This window comes from Ciconia boyciana, chromosome 4 (genome assembly GCF_034638445.1).
Source record: "Ciconia boyciana chromosome 4, ASM3463844v1, whole genome shotgun sequence".
Taxonomy (NCBI): Eukaryota; Metazoa; Chordata; class Aves; order Ciconiiformes; family Ciconiidae; genus Ciconia; species Ciconia boyciana.
This window is the reverse complement of record NC_132937.1, coordinates 26,661,537-26,674,143: the sequence shown is the minus strand read 5'-3', so window position 1 is coordinate 26,674,143 and position 12,607 is coordinate 26,661,537. Positions and strand designations below refer to the sequence as shown.

The following is a 12,607-nucleotide window of genomic DNA, read 5'->3' as shown; positions in this document are numbered from 1 at the left end:
AATATACGCTATTATAAGATGTCAACACCCTAACATCATTTTCCACGTCTACCATCAATCTATAACCAAATAAAATAAAATTCTATTTATAATCGCTTTTTGAGAAAAAAACCCACCATAATAATTTCCAAACTGGCACAGACGAAGAGGTGAAGTTCGCGTCTGATCAGCATATGCAAAGCATATTTAAAACTAAGATTCAGCGTAACGTCCTGCAAGAATACTAAGCTTTAATGCTTCCTAAAATATTTCGGCAAAATCCAGCATGGCAAATACAAGGCCACTTATATTTCCAGCACGTACAATGGGAAGAAAGGGATCGAACCTGCCCAGCATAAACGTTAAGGGAATGGTAAGGTATCGTGCCCCTTAAAAAGAGTGCTACAGTTTATTGCTGCAAACTCAAAGGTTCAGAATACATTTGTTCTCGCTCCCTTCCCTTCCTCCAGAACGTCAAACACAAAACCACCGACTGTGTCCAAATGTGTGTGTGTGGATATACAGAACTATACATAGCGTCCTATGTATGTAGTTCTACTTTCCAAAATCTTGTTTTCTTGCTATCGGTAGGCAGCCTACAAGATTATACTGATTTATGATATAAACACACTGCCCTTCCACAAAGCCCACAACTACTGGAAAAGTCTTCCAGGTATTTTGGCTTCTACTCGCAGTCCTGAGAAGAGTAAGCGTTTCTATATCCGTACGTATACGCACGCACATATGGATTTCAAATCACGAAGCCTGAGCTCCCCGTCCGTGGATGCCATTTGAGGAAGGAGCTGTAAATTTAGCGTTACTTTGTTACAAAATCTATCCCTACGCTTCGGAAATAGTTTAAAGTAACTTTTGCTCATAAATATTCTTTTATGCTCTGCGCCTCGGTCCTCCGATATTCCCAGCAAACGAAAGGCTGACGTTGCTTTAAACAAAGACGAAGCACAAACGTCACGCTGCAAGGCGGCCGGTCAGCCGGAAGGGTGCAAGCCCAAGGGTCTCTCGCCGCGATTCCGAGACGTCTTCCTCCTCGTGCTCAAAAAGAAAACTTTCTCCGCGCCGCTCCCAGAGCGACGCCAGCCTCGTGCCATTCACAACTCCTCACTTGTCATTATTAAGCGCGGTACATGGAATTATTACACTCTTTGGCCTAGCCTATTAGCAGGAATGATACCATGGAGCATTCATCTTCATCTAGGAACTTTATGGAGTTGAAAAGCTTTATAATAAGAATAGCAGACAGAATGTAAACAGGAAAAACTCATTAGCATTTACTTTTTGCGATTTGATGACTTGACAAATAACTATTTCAAAACAACTAGTTTGAGAGATGGGTTGAAGCTTGTTAGGATAAAGCAAAAAAGAGCAATTACAATAATTATAGGTTTCCCTATATGATTTAACACATGCGCGTGGTGGGAGCTGCTGATGGGATCTTAAGACACCATTAAAAGAAAATTTTGCCACTTTTGTTTTTCATTTTCATTTGCAATAATTTCTTCTTTATAGTTCCATGCATTTCAATATATTGCCTATGACCAAATAATACTTTATTAACATCTCAGCGAGATGCAATTGAAAATAAGCAATTCCGAAAATCAAATTTAGGCAGTAATCCTGCATCCAGCCCTTTGCAGGCACCGTGCATATCCGAAAAAATCACACACAGCTCGGGTAACAAGAAGCCAGGCTCAGGAAAAAAAATGGCTCTTGTTGTTTCAGTGCTTCCAACGTAATCAAAGTGTTAATCTCGTTAATCACAGATAATAGTGCACACTTCTAACTCCTTTGCTAAAACGCCTTTTTTGTAAGATTTTAGGGGAAAAAAGTGAATCCAGAGCCCAACATCTACATATTCTACCACTAACGTAATCACCAAGCACTAGCTTATCTTTACGCTTTATTATTTGACACCGGCAGTTTTGCTATTAAGATTTTCTACAACAAACATCCTCTATCGCAAGAGACGTGAAGGAAAAGATTTCTTACCGATGAACATCAGTAAAGAGTTAAAGGCCAAAAGTGCTCCCACAGAGTAAGCTCTCCTAAAATGCCCTGCGAGCGAGGGGAAAAAAGCAAGTTGCAGAAAACGTGTTCTGCTAATCTTGCATTTATGGCAGTTCAATTTTTTTCCAGCCATTTCTGTGACTCCTGTACCCAATTGCCCTCCTCTTCCCCCAGCAACTTCGACTCAGAGGGCTTTGGAATGATTTTGCATTTTTTTCTTCTTTTGTTTATTCCCAGGGAAGACCTGCTTCCGCTGCCTGCTCGCAGTTCAGAGAGTTCAAACTGAATTTAAACAAGTAATTGACTTGTCACTGGGGAAAAAAAAAAAAAAGAAAAGGACAGGGGAAAAAAAAAAAAAAGGGGGAGGAATTCAGAACTCTATCTTTCCTGCACAAGGAAACTTGTGCGAGACGGAGCAGCCCCTGCTCTGCTCCGGCAACTGGGCGAAAGCTGTGCGGCCCCAAGAGCCGCCGGTCCTTTCGGCGAGCGTTGCAAACAATTAATGCATGGCATCCCCAATCTCCGCACGATGCCTGGCACCACATCAAGAGCTGCACAATGCGGAACCGGAGCCAGAACAATGCCGGCTCTATAAAACACAAAAATCTGTTTGTCAAGTGGACGCAGGAATACTTTCTCCCCCTCCCGAACGCCGTGCTGCTGGCCTCGTCCCCCGACTCCCGCAACTCCCTCGCTGCGGCCGGTGCCTTTTCCCCGAGCGGCGGGAAGGGAGCGGGGAGCGCTGCCAGGGCCGCCGTCCCCCCGGCAGCGCGGGGACCCTCGCCTCGCTCTTTGTGCTCTCCCGGCGCGGGGAAGCGCCGAGGCCAGGCTGGCTTCTCACCGACACCTTCCACCGGTGCCTATAAACACAGCGCCCGCGACTGAGCCATCCTGGTTTTTACGAGTCCCACCTTCTGAAAAACACAAAGAATAGGGGAAAAGGCCTGGCAGCCGAGCGGGGTTTATTAGCCCTGTGATGTCATGTTCTGCAGTTTTATGTAAGTACGACGGGCGGCTGGCACGACAGGGCGACATGACGATCTCGGCGTTCCCAGCCTCAGGGACACGGAGCGTGGGGCCGCTCGCTCGGGGCTGGGCGTTTTGCTTTCTACGTTTACTTACTTAAAAAAAAAAAAAGAAACCACCGCTACCAAAAAAAAAAAATAAATCTACAAATAGAATGGGGGGGGGGGGAACCACAACAGACCCCAAACCAAAAGGAAAACCCCAGCTCCCACAGCCACCTCCACGTCGTTTATCAAATGCTCCCTCTCACCCCCCCCCAAGAAAAATCCAAAGGATAATGAAGTTGGTCTAAGTGTTGAAAATTGTTTACCGGAGCCCCGACGCCGGCGAGCGCCGCGCATTGCTGCTTCCTGTTTACAGGCGGCTGTCGCCAGGATTTTATTACTTACTGAGGATGAATAGCAGTGTTTGGGAACTTTTTCTTTTAAAGCTACTGAGGCTGGCAGGCCCTGCCATGCATGGGAATGTCAGGTAGACTTTAGGTGTAGCCTGAACGGCTCTGGAATAGGAATAACTAATTAAAAAAAAAAAAAAAAAAAGAAAAGGGGGGGGGGGAAGCCTTGCAGTAAATTAACAGATCTTTATTTTATACGTTTTTATAATTTTAAATCTCAATTGTTTTTCCTGTGCGAATTCCCTTAGTTTCTACCCACAAACCGAGCGTCCTGCGTTACTGCAACGCGTTATTCGCAAACCATTCAAAACAAAAGCCGAGGCCCACAGCATATTTAAAAAATAAATAAATAAATAAATAAATAAAATCTCAGTTATTCAAACAGATGTTCATCCACCAGCGTGGCTGTCCGTAGGAAACAATTCAAGCTGGATGCGCTATAAGCGCGCCGCTCTATGGCACACATGCCTACACATCGCGCACAGCCGGGCGGGATCAGCGCCTCGCTCCAGCCGCTCCATCCGAATCGGGCCTGGGTGCCGAAGGCGCACGGCTCCCTCTCGGCCCAGCTGCGCTGCCCGGTTGGTACGGGGTGCAACGCCAGAAAGTTGAAAGCGCGCAGGCTGGAGCGGTTTGGAAGCCTGCTCCCCCCACGCGCTGGAATAAAAACCCAAATTTTATTTTCCTCTCCCTTCAGCAACAGTTCCCCTCCGGACCTCGCCCTTCCCCCTTCCCCCCCCCCAAATATTTTAAAATACACTGAAATACTTTTCCTTCTCGAGCCCCAGCCAGGGAAAAAAAAAAAAAATAAACCTCCAGATGGCAAGTATAAACCTTCTGCTGGGGTTATGCACAAAATACCAGACACTTTTTTTTTTTTTTTTTTTTTCTTCTGAAATAAAGCGTTTCTGTTGGAGGGGGGAAGGACCGGAGGCAGTCGGCGCAGGCAAGTCCCTCCAGCGCGGGCGGGAATGGGGCTTTTTGGGGCATTTGCCGTTATTTCACGACTACTTTGGGAGCGGGGCGGGGGGGCCGGGCCGCGGGGGGAGCCCCGCTCGCTCCCGCCTCACCCCTCTTTATCTTTTTTTTTTTGTTTTTTTTTTAGTTTTTTTTGCTTTGCACTACCTTTCGACTTCACCCCAAACTTTGCAACCGGACTTTCGGAAAAAAAAAAACCAACCAAAAACCCAACAAAACCCAAAAACCAACCAACACCCCGAGCCCTCAAAAAAGCCCAAACCCAAAGAAAAGCCTCCAAACCCGGCTTCGGTGGCAGACGCGGCCGCCCCCCCCCCCCCCCCCCCGGGCCCGGGCTCCGGCCGCGCGGTGCGGCGCGGTGCAGCGCGGAGGCTGCTCGTCCCCGCCGCCCTCCCGCTCGTCCCGGTGGCACCGTTAATTGCCGCGCCGGCTTACCGCTTTCCCATTATAGTAGTACATCAAAGAGTTGCCGCCCATGCCGGGGATCGTGTATGCGCAGTACATGGTCCCGCCGCCGTCCCCCTCCGCTCCCGCTCTCGCAACTTTTATTTCAAACTCGCTCTCCCTTTTTTCACAACAATTCCTCCACTCGCATGTTCCCATATGGCCGGGCCAGGCGCGCTCAATATGCAAAGCAGGGCGAGACCATTCGCCGCGCGGGGGCGGAGGCTGCGCGGCCCCCCCCCCCCTCCCTCCAACCTTCTCCCCCCCCCTCCCCGCTCCCCGCGCCCGCGCACCGCCCCGCGCCCGCGCACCGCCCGGCGCGCTCCCGCCGGCCGCCCGCGGGGCCGCGGAGCCGGGCCCATTACCGAGCGGAATACAAATGCGCTTAATTGCCTCACCCTCTCCGTCGCCCGCTCCCTCCGCTTCTTCCCCCCCTTCTTTTTCTTCTTTTTTTTTTTTTTTTTGTTTTAATTTGATTAAAAAGCGAGTGGCAGGAAGGGAATCGTATGATGCACATCTAATAACTCCGCCATCTGTCCGTGCTGCTGGCGCGCTCCCAGCATTGTGCGCAGCTGCCGCGGCCCGCCCGCGCCGCCCCGCGCAGCCCCGCGCAGCCTTGCCCCCGCCTTTTTGGGGGGGTTTAAATCAGAAAACACCCCACCGCGCCGGGCCCGGCCCGCGGGTGCTGCTGAGACCCAGCGCCTCGGCTGCGGCGGGGGGGTAAGGGCAGGAGGAGGAGGGTACCCCCCCCCCACATCGGGACTCACTTGAGCTTGCCAAATTCAGAGCATCACAGGAAAGGGGGGCCCCTGGGAATTGATCCCAAATGAAACTAAATCATTTGCATATGCCGAAGCAAATGCCATCCGAGCATACAGCCAGTCTCCGGGCGCAAGTTTAATAATTCAAAGCACCTATTTCCTTACTCCGCGACGTGGTAACGCGCCACATACAGTATTAATCAACGCCAAAGAGATGGGGATGTCAATTCCGAGCTGTCGTCTTGGGCGACGGCAAAGTTTTCTTTCATACTTTCCGCCCGGATCTATAGGGTCTGCGTGCGTGGCTGCGTACGTGAAGGAGGGGGGAACCAGGAGGAAAGACCGAGCAGAGGTTTATCTATCTCACTTGTTCGGCGTTTATTCGGGAGGTCCCCAGAGGTTTGGGTAAACAGTGCTTGAATTATAATCACACATTTCATTCAAATTTCATGCTTTGAGGATTTTTTCCTCATTAGAACAGTTAGTTGTCAATCTGACACGATCACATTTGTAACCTTTAAACCACCCTCGGCGCATAATACATAAGGCCCAAAATCCCAACTACTACAGGTCAACGGGCAACAAAACGCTCCTCAAAGCCCGGGCTTGTCGCGGGCGGGCAGAACGTTTATTTACCACCCCAGCAAATCTACTTTATAAAACTAACTTCCTACAAACGTAGATATTAACGCTCCAGAGGCGAAAAACAACAAAGTGCTTTGATCGTTTCTTAAAAAAAACCCCCACCCTCATGATGTTTTTAATAAGCACCTAGAAATAAAGCCCCTTCCTCCCTTCTGCGTTGGCAAGCTGCAAAATACGCTATTTTCTCTCTTAATAAAAGCTGGAGTTTCACAGCTCCACACAAAGTTATACAACTAGCATTACATTTTAGCACAAATTTTACCACAAAATTGGATTGGCTGGACCTTTAAATCATCGCACTTAATCGCTTTCCTGCCACGGAAACAATCCCCTAACTCCAGCAGAAGCAGCTTTTTCTGACTGGCACTAGATAATTCCATACATTTCACATGTCTATAGGTCACGGAAATGGAGAGGGACCCGCGTCTCTGAAAAGCAACCCTTGACTCGTGACCAATGTGTCATGAAAACGACTGCAGCCGATTTCACTTTGGTTTTTGCAACCTCGGAGTGGGGAAGAGTCCAACATAATTTGGATCCTGTCATATTAGTGCTCTCGTTCTCCTGAACGGGAAAGCTTCAGTATAAATATATTGCACCTAACGTGATAAGAAGTTAATGCGGTTTGCAGGGAGTAAGCCTGTAACTATAACATAATTCTCGCCACGTGACAATAAAAATTAATTACTTCACCGTATCGTATTTGCATTCGACACATACATTGAGATAACTTCAATATATTTTCCTGCCTCGCTCGGGAACTTGTGGTTTTCCCGGATGTTCTTCCTTTTTTCTTTGTCGGAAATAGAAATGCGTATCTTACGTAGAATTCGTATTCTTAATAACAGCCAGGAATACTATCGGGGAGACACCCGGCCGCATGCTGGGCTTTGAAGCCACGCAAGGCAAGGCTACGGTAGGCCTCTGCCACCCACCCGCCCTTCCCGCACCCCTCTGCCCCAGCAGCCCCCCGACGCAGCCCTGCTCGGGAGACCCCCGTGGCTTTCGGGGGTGCGGGTCGGCCGCCGGCATGCTGGCACGGCCGGGGACGCGTCTCCGGTCCAGCCGCGTGGCCCGAGCCGGGCGCCTGGCTAACGGGAGCCCGTTGATTAAAAGAGCAAACCGCTAAAAATATAAGGGGAGTTATCTGACGAGAAGCAGCCTTTTTAAAAAATTAAATCTTTGTTGGCGTTTTAATCTCCAAATGCAGCGCTCTACGGATTTGCATCTGGCCGCGACATAGCTACGTCGGGGGTTTTCGCTGAACCAGGCAAAAGCAGTTGTTCTGCGCTGGGTTTTGCCGTTAACGCGGGCTGCCGGAGAGCCAAGCTCCCCGGCAGGACTCGGCACCGACAAAGGCGAGGATTTGCCGCCGGGATTCAGCTCCGGACACGCCGGTGTGAGGGTGTAGGGGGACGCTGCAGGTGCAGCTGTGCGGGACCCCCTGCAGACCCCCGCGCCCGCATCTGCGCTGCCGAGCCGCTCCCCCCGCACGCCCACCCGCCGGTGGGCGTCAGGCAGCGCCGACATCTTCCAGCCCTTGCCACAGAGTGGTGCCGGCAACGCTGCAATTACGTCCTTCGTCTTAACGAGAGCTTGGCAGCGTGGAGACGCCGAGGCGCAGGCGGGGAAGAGTGACGTGGGGACAGCGCGTCCCACCGCCCCGCGCCGCTACCGGGCACCGCACCGGCCTCCTCCAGCGAGGAGGAGCAGCTTCCCCGCGGCCCTGTCTAACCAGCGTCTTGTCCCCGTTGCCCCAAAGGTACTTGTTTTCCACATAAAGGGTCAAGGATGAGTATCGAAACCTCTGTTTTGGTAAAAACGATGTTATACTGTACCCAGAGGGAATGCCACCGAAGGCCAGGGGGCTTTAAACTACATACAACCTAACAGATGCCCAAACTGCTCTGATAATGCATTATTTCAGCACTTTCTATGTTAGGCGTCGTTCTTTCAGCATCTTCTAGGTCACAACAGAACAAGGCTGATCAGGTGTAACTTATCCACGCACTGACGGTATAAATACGTTCCCCGAACACAACACGGCACAAGCAGGGACAAATTCAGGTCGATACGTCACCTACGTAGCGTGACACAGCAAACGCAGGATGCCATGGCACACGGCCGTGTTGTCAGAATCCAGTTACTTTAGCGTTATCTAAGCGAATAATTTCTTCTACGGCCATCCTGTTCCGTTTTCCCCTTGCACCGCTGGGCACCCCAGACCAGCCACCCTGGCAAGGTACGGCAAACTGGTGAACAGGCGGAGAAAAACCAGGTGGGGCTGCCTAGAAATAGTGCTGTGACCTCTGAGATATAATTTTGATGCTTTGGGGTGTATATATATATATATACACACACCAAAGCATCGAAATATATATACTGGTGTGTATATATATACATATTTTGAGATAGATATATATATATATATATATATACACACACACTTGCTTCCATTCTCTCCTTGCTTCTCTAGTGTCAGATCCCAGTGGCAAATTCCAGAAGAGGGTGAGGAAACACTTCACAAATCCAAGAAGAAAAGAAGAAGAAGAAGAAGAAGAAGAAGGACAGAAAGGCGGGTTCTGCAGCTCCCGCAGGAGACCGTCTCTCCTGCTCCAGGAGGGGAGGAGGAAATGGACCCCTGCTTTTCCAGCAGCATTTTCAAGATAGAGAATTTGGAAGGGGCCTCATCCGGTGAGCTGCTGAGCACCCGCAACGGATGCTGCAATGGATGGCTCCACCACCGGCGCGCCGCCTGTCTGGAAACAGACCTTCCAGAAAGTCATAGCAAAGGGATGCGGGGAGGAAGAGACAGCAGTCACGGTCCTGACACGGCTGTAACTGAGGTCCTCAGCAGAGGAGCAAAGGAAGGGAAGCTGTCTGCTGGATGACAAGCTTCCAGCCACAAATTGAAACCGATAACGGTGAAATATCAAGCAAGATGACTAAAATAACCAGTATTCCTCTAAGTCCGGGTCACTTGGATAATCTCATCCTTCTTACACAAATCCTTGAGTGTAGTTATTAAAACGTACCCGCTGTGGGTGGAGAAGTGGCTCTGAATGCCCAGATGTGAAGAATCTTACCCAGCTGTGGCGCTTTGCCCCGGCTGAGTGACCAGGACCTCCACTCAGAGGTCCCATGAAGACATGCCCCACCTCACGCCCCACCAGCCTTTTCCAACCAGCTTCTCTCCTACTTAAGGAAAACAAAAAGCGAAGCAAACCCCAGCTCCGTTCCCCAAAGCCAGGTCTAATTTTAGGAGATGCCAGAGCTGGACTAAAGGTTTCTTAAAATCCCCAACTAAGTACCTGCGCAGGGACCGCGCCGGCGGCAGCAGAGCCCAGCCAGGGACAGCCCCGGCACCTCTGCCTGCGGGGGACACCAACCGAACCCAGAAAGCTCGTTTGGACGCTGGAGAAACACAAGAACAAGTCGCACCATATTTACCTTAAACAGACATAAAGGTGGGGCACGTTTTCGGTAGCACGTGCCGCGGCCATTTTCTGGTCTTGGTTTCAGAAGATCCCGGAGATCATGCCGTTAGAGATGAACCTGCTGAACTCTAGGTGACGTCATCTATAACCGTCTCTTTTGTAACTATTGCAACTAAAGGCAACGCTGACTTTCCTACGTTTTTGTACATTAATATTCTCTCCTCTCTCCCCAGGAAGAGGTTCATATTCAGATACTTGTGCACCATAGACTGAATACAGTATAAATATCTAATTATACAGATGCTACATGAATAAATCAGATCCTAAAAGTCACAGTCTCTAAAAAGCTACTTTAAACCAGCCAAATGTGGATACATCTGCTTTCATATTATAGACTACCTACTGATGGCAATCCTAATCAACCCAATAATCCTACGCCTTGTTTCCAGGCTCGTCTGCCAGGAGGAAGCAAGCCTTTTTCCCAGCACCGAACTAGCTCCTCTCTTTCTCATTAAGGGGACAAACTCTCCACCAGATGTTTTAACCGGGTGCAGCTCGTGGAGTGGCCCTGACGGCTGGTTATTCCAGGAGAGAGCCTGGAGCGAAGAGCCGGGACGGCCGGCAGCGCCGTCTCAGCCTGCTCCCGAAGGACTCGGGACTGACCCAGACAGCATCCACGGCCACGCCGGCATGACGGTCCTTGTCCACAGCAATGCTCTGTGCCTGAGTCAGGTCATCCTGCTAGTACCTGGACCTTGCTAAATTTTCAAATAATTTCAATTAAAATGCATTCACAAGTTCTTTTCTACATTGAAACGGTCGGTCAGATGTGACTCGTGGGTGTCAGGGCGAGCGCCGATCCCACCGAATTCCTGTACGTTTGTATGGATTGAACACGTTAGACGGGCACATCTGCTGTATCCAGAGCAGGTTTTAAGCAAATTGCCCTTTCAGCAGTGACTGATTCGGTGACATAATTGCACGTGCTCCTGTTCTTGCATTGCAAACACAAACTAATGAGCCGAAGTGGGTGCTGCGACTGATGGTTGGAAGCCAGGAATATGGCAAAAGAGTTCGTCTGAGACTGCCAGAATAGAACATCTCTGCAAGCATCCGCCAAGTTTAATCCGTAAAATATCAAACTTCTTCTCCTTTTACCTCAAATGCTATACAGACTGTATTTACTAGATAGCACGTGAAGTTAATAACATAATAAAACCTTGGATCAAAACTAGCTATTGAAAACCAAACCGGCATCCAGTGTTTGCTTTCCAGATAAGGCCATTGTAGCCCATGGTCGGGTTGAGCACATCCCCTCAGCTGCAGGACGAGCTGGCCGGGACCCCCGCAGCTGGGCAGGGCACTGGGGGCAGGTAGGGAGGCACCGGGCACCCTGGCTTAGCAGTCACCTTCCATAAGAGTTATCTTACCAAAAAAAAAAAAAAAAAAAGCATAGAAACATACTTTACAGTTAATCTATTTTAAACAAAACTGTCTATCTAAAATACCCATTTGCCACTAGGTTTATTTTTGACTACGCTGCTTGTGAAAAGCCAAGAGAGAAACTTAAACCACATGGGCCAGGATTTCTTCGTGCACAAAGGCACTATTGCCAATTTTTACCATTTTATCTTGAGTATCAGAGTATTTGGTGGGCTTTCTTTGCTGGAAAGTCAGAGCTGCTGTAGTCATCCGTTACAGGATGATCTCAGATCTCGTATTTTGAAGACTAAGCTCTAACTCCGATAAGCGTGGAGGAGGGCTGGGAAAAGGGCACCCTGAGGCAGAAACCCCCGAAGGCTAATAAAACCAACCCAATCTTTACTATTTTTAAAATCTCGTTATTTCTTTGTTTTGTGGATGGGGGGGCGGCTGACTCACGGTATTTGAACCTTTGAGGTGAGCAATACTACGACAGCTTCTCCACATTGCTCTGGCACCGTATCAGGCCCTACAATGATCGGCATCAGGGTTACCAGCCCAAAGTCAGGAATTCTGCTGGCCTAGACGATGGGCCCGAACATCCCACGGGCTTCGATTCGGGATTCACTACGAAAACGGACAGGAAAGTGGTTTTAGGGTTCATTTCTGACATTTTCTCCATGTTCCCAAGGCACACAGGGTTAAGTGACGGGAGGTTTGGAAATTTGCCTTGCTTTGGAGATTTGCATTTGGAAATTTCAGTATCATTGGTCTCAACAGGAGCCTACGGCCGTTGTACCATAGTTGAGAGTCCATGGGAGAAGTATGGAGTAAAATAAACGAACAGAGTAAGATTTTTAATATTTCATACAGTGCTGAGCAGTTTGATTGTACACACCACACAATAAACAAGTAATTTCAGATTACAAGGGATTATCTTTGCTTTTGCAGTTGAAGTACAATCTAGAGCGATCAGCGCTGCAGTTACTGCTCGTGTTGCTTTACTAAGAGGTTTCCACAAGTTCTTGGCCAATTGTTCTCCATCAGCATTAGCTGCCATTACAAAATAAATAAGAGTTTTTGAAGCATAAGGCAATCAAGGACCTGATCTTATGTTCGTTCTGTAGGAAAAAAAATCACACTGTAATATAATGATTTTCATTACTAACAATATATGTTCTCCCAAGTGGGTTCAGTGGTTTATAACATGATAAAAGACCTACTTGCACCAGAACTTCAGAAATAATTTATATAGATATTATGCTGTTGCACAATTATTTTTTAAAACAATACACCAAAAAAAGGGAAAAAAAACCTGGAAAAGGTACGACAAAGTTGTGGACACCATGCAAATGGCCACATGGCTAATGTTAAGAACCAAAAGGTGGCCTTTTTTTCAGTCACGTGCAGCAATTTGCCTACATAGTAAACCGTTAGCAGAGCTGATCAAAGCACTCAAAAAGCATTTCTCACTACCCTCCTCTCTCCTAAACGAT

The 12,607-nt window shown here is 48.8% G+C and overlaps 1 protein-coding gene across 14 annotated transcripts in view; it reads right to left on the bottom strand.

The window, feature by feature from the left end:
- TCF4 (transcription factor 4) overlaps nt 1-12,607 on the bottom strand; it is a 243,023-nt gene that overhangs the window by 66,775 nt on the left and 163,641 nt on the right. Inside the window, exon 1 of one of the 14 annotated variants that reach the window (XM_072861056.1) lies at nt 4,838-4,998. The exons of 12 other annotated variants lie outside the window; for them this stretch is intronic. In XM_072861056.1, the coding sequence (XP_072717157.1) occupies nt 4,838-4,906 (69 nt within the window). In that variant the 5' untranslated portion in view covers nt 4,907-4,998. Of the gene's footprint in view, nt 1-4,837; nt 4,999-12,607 lie in introns of those variants that run through there. One more of the 14 variants, XM_072861055.1, reaches the window with a different exon arrangement.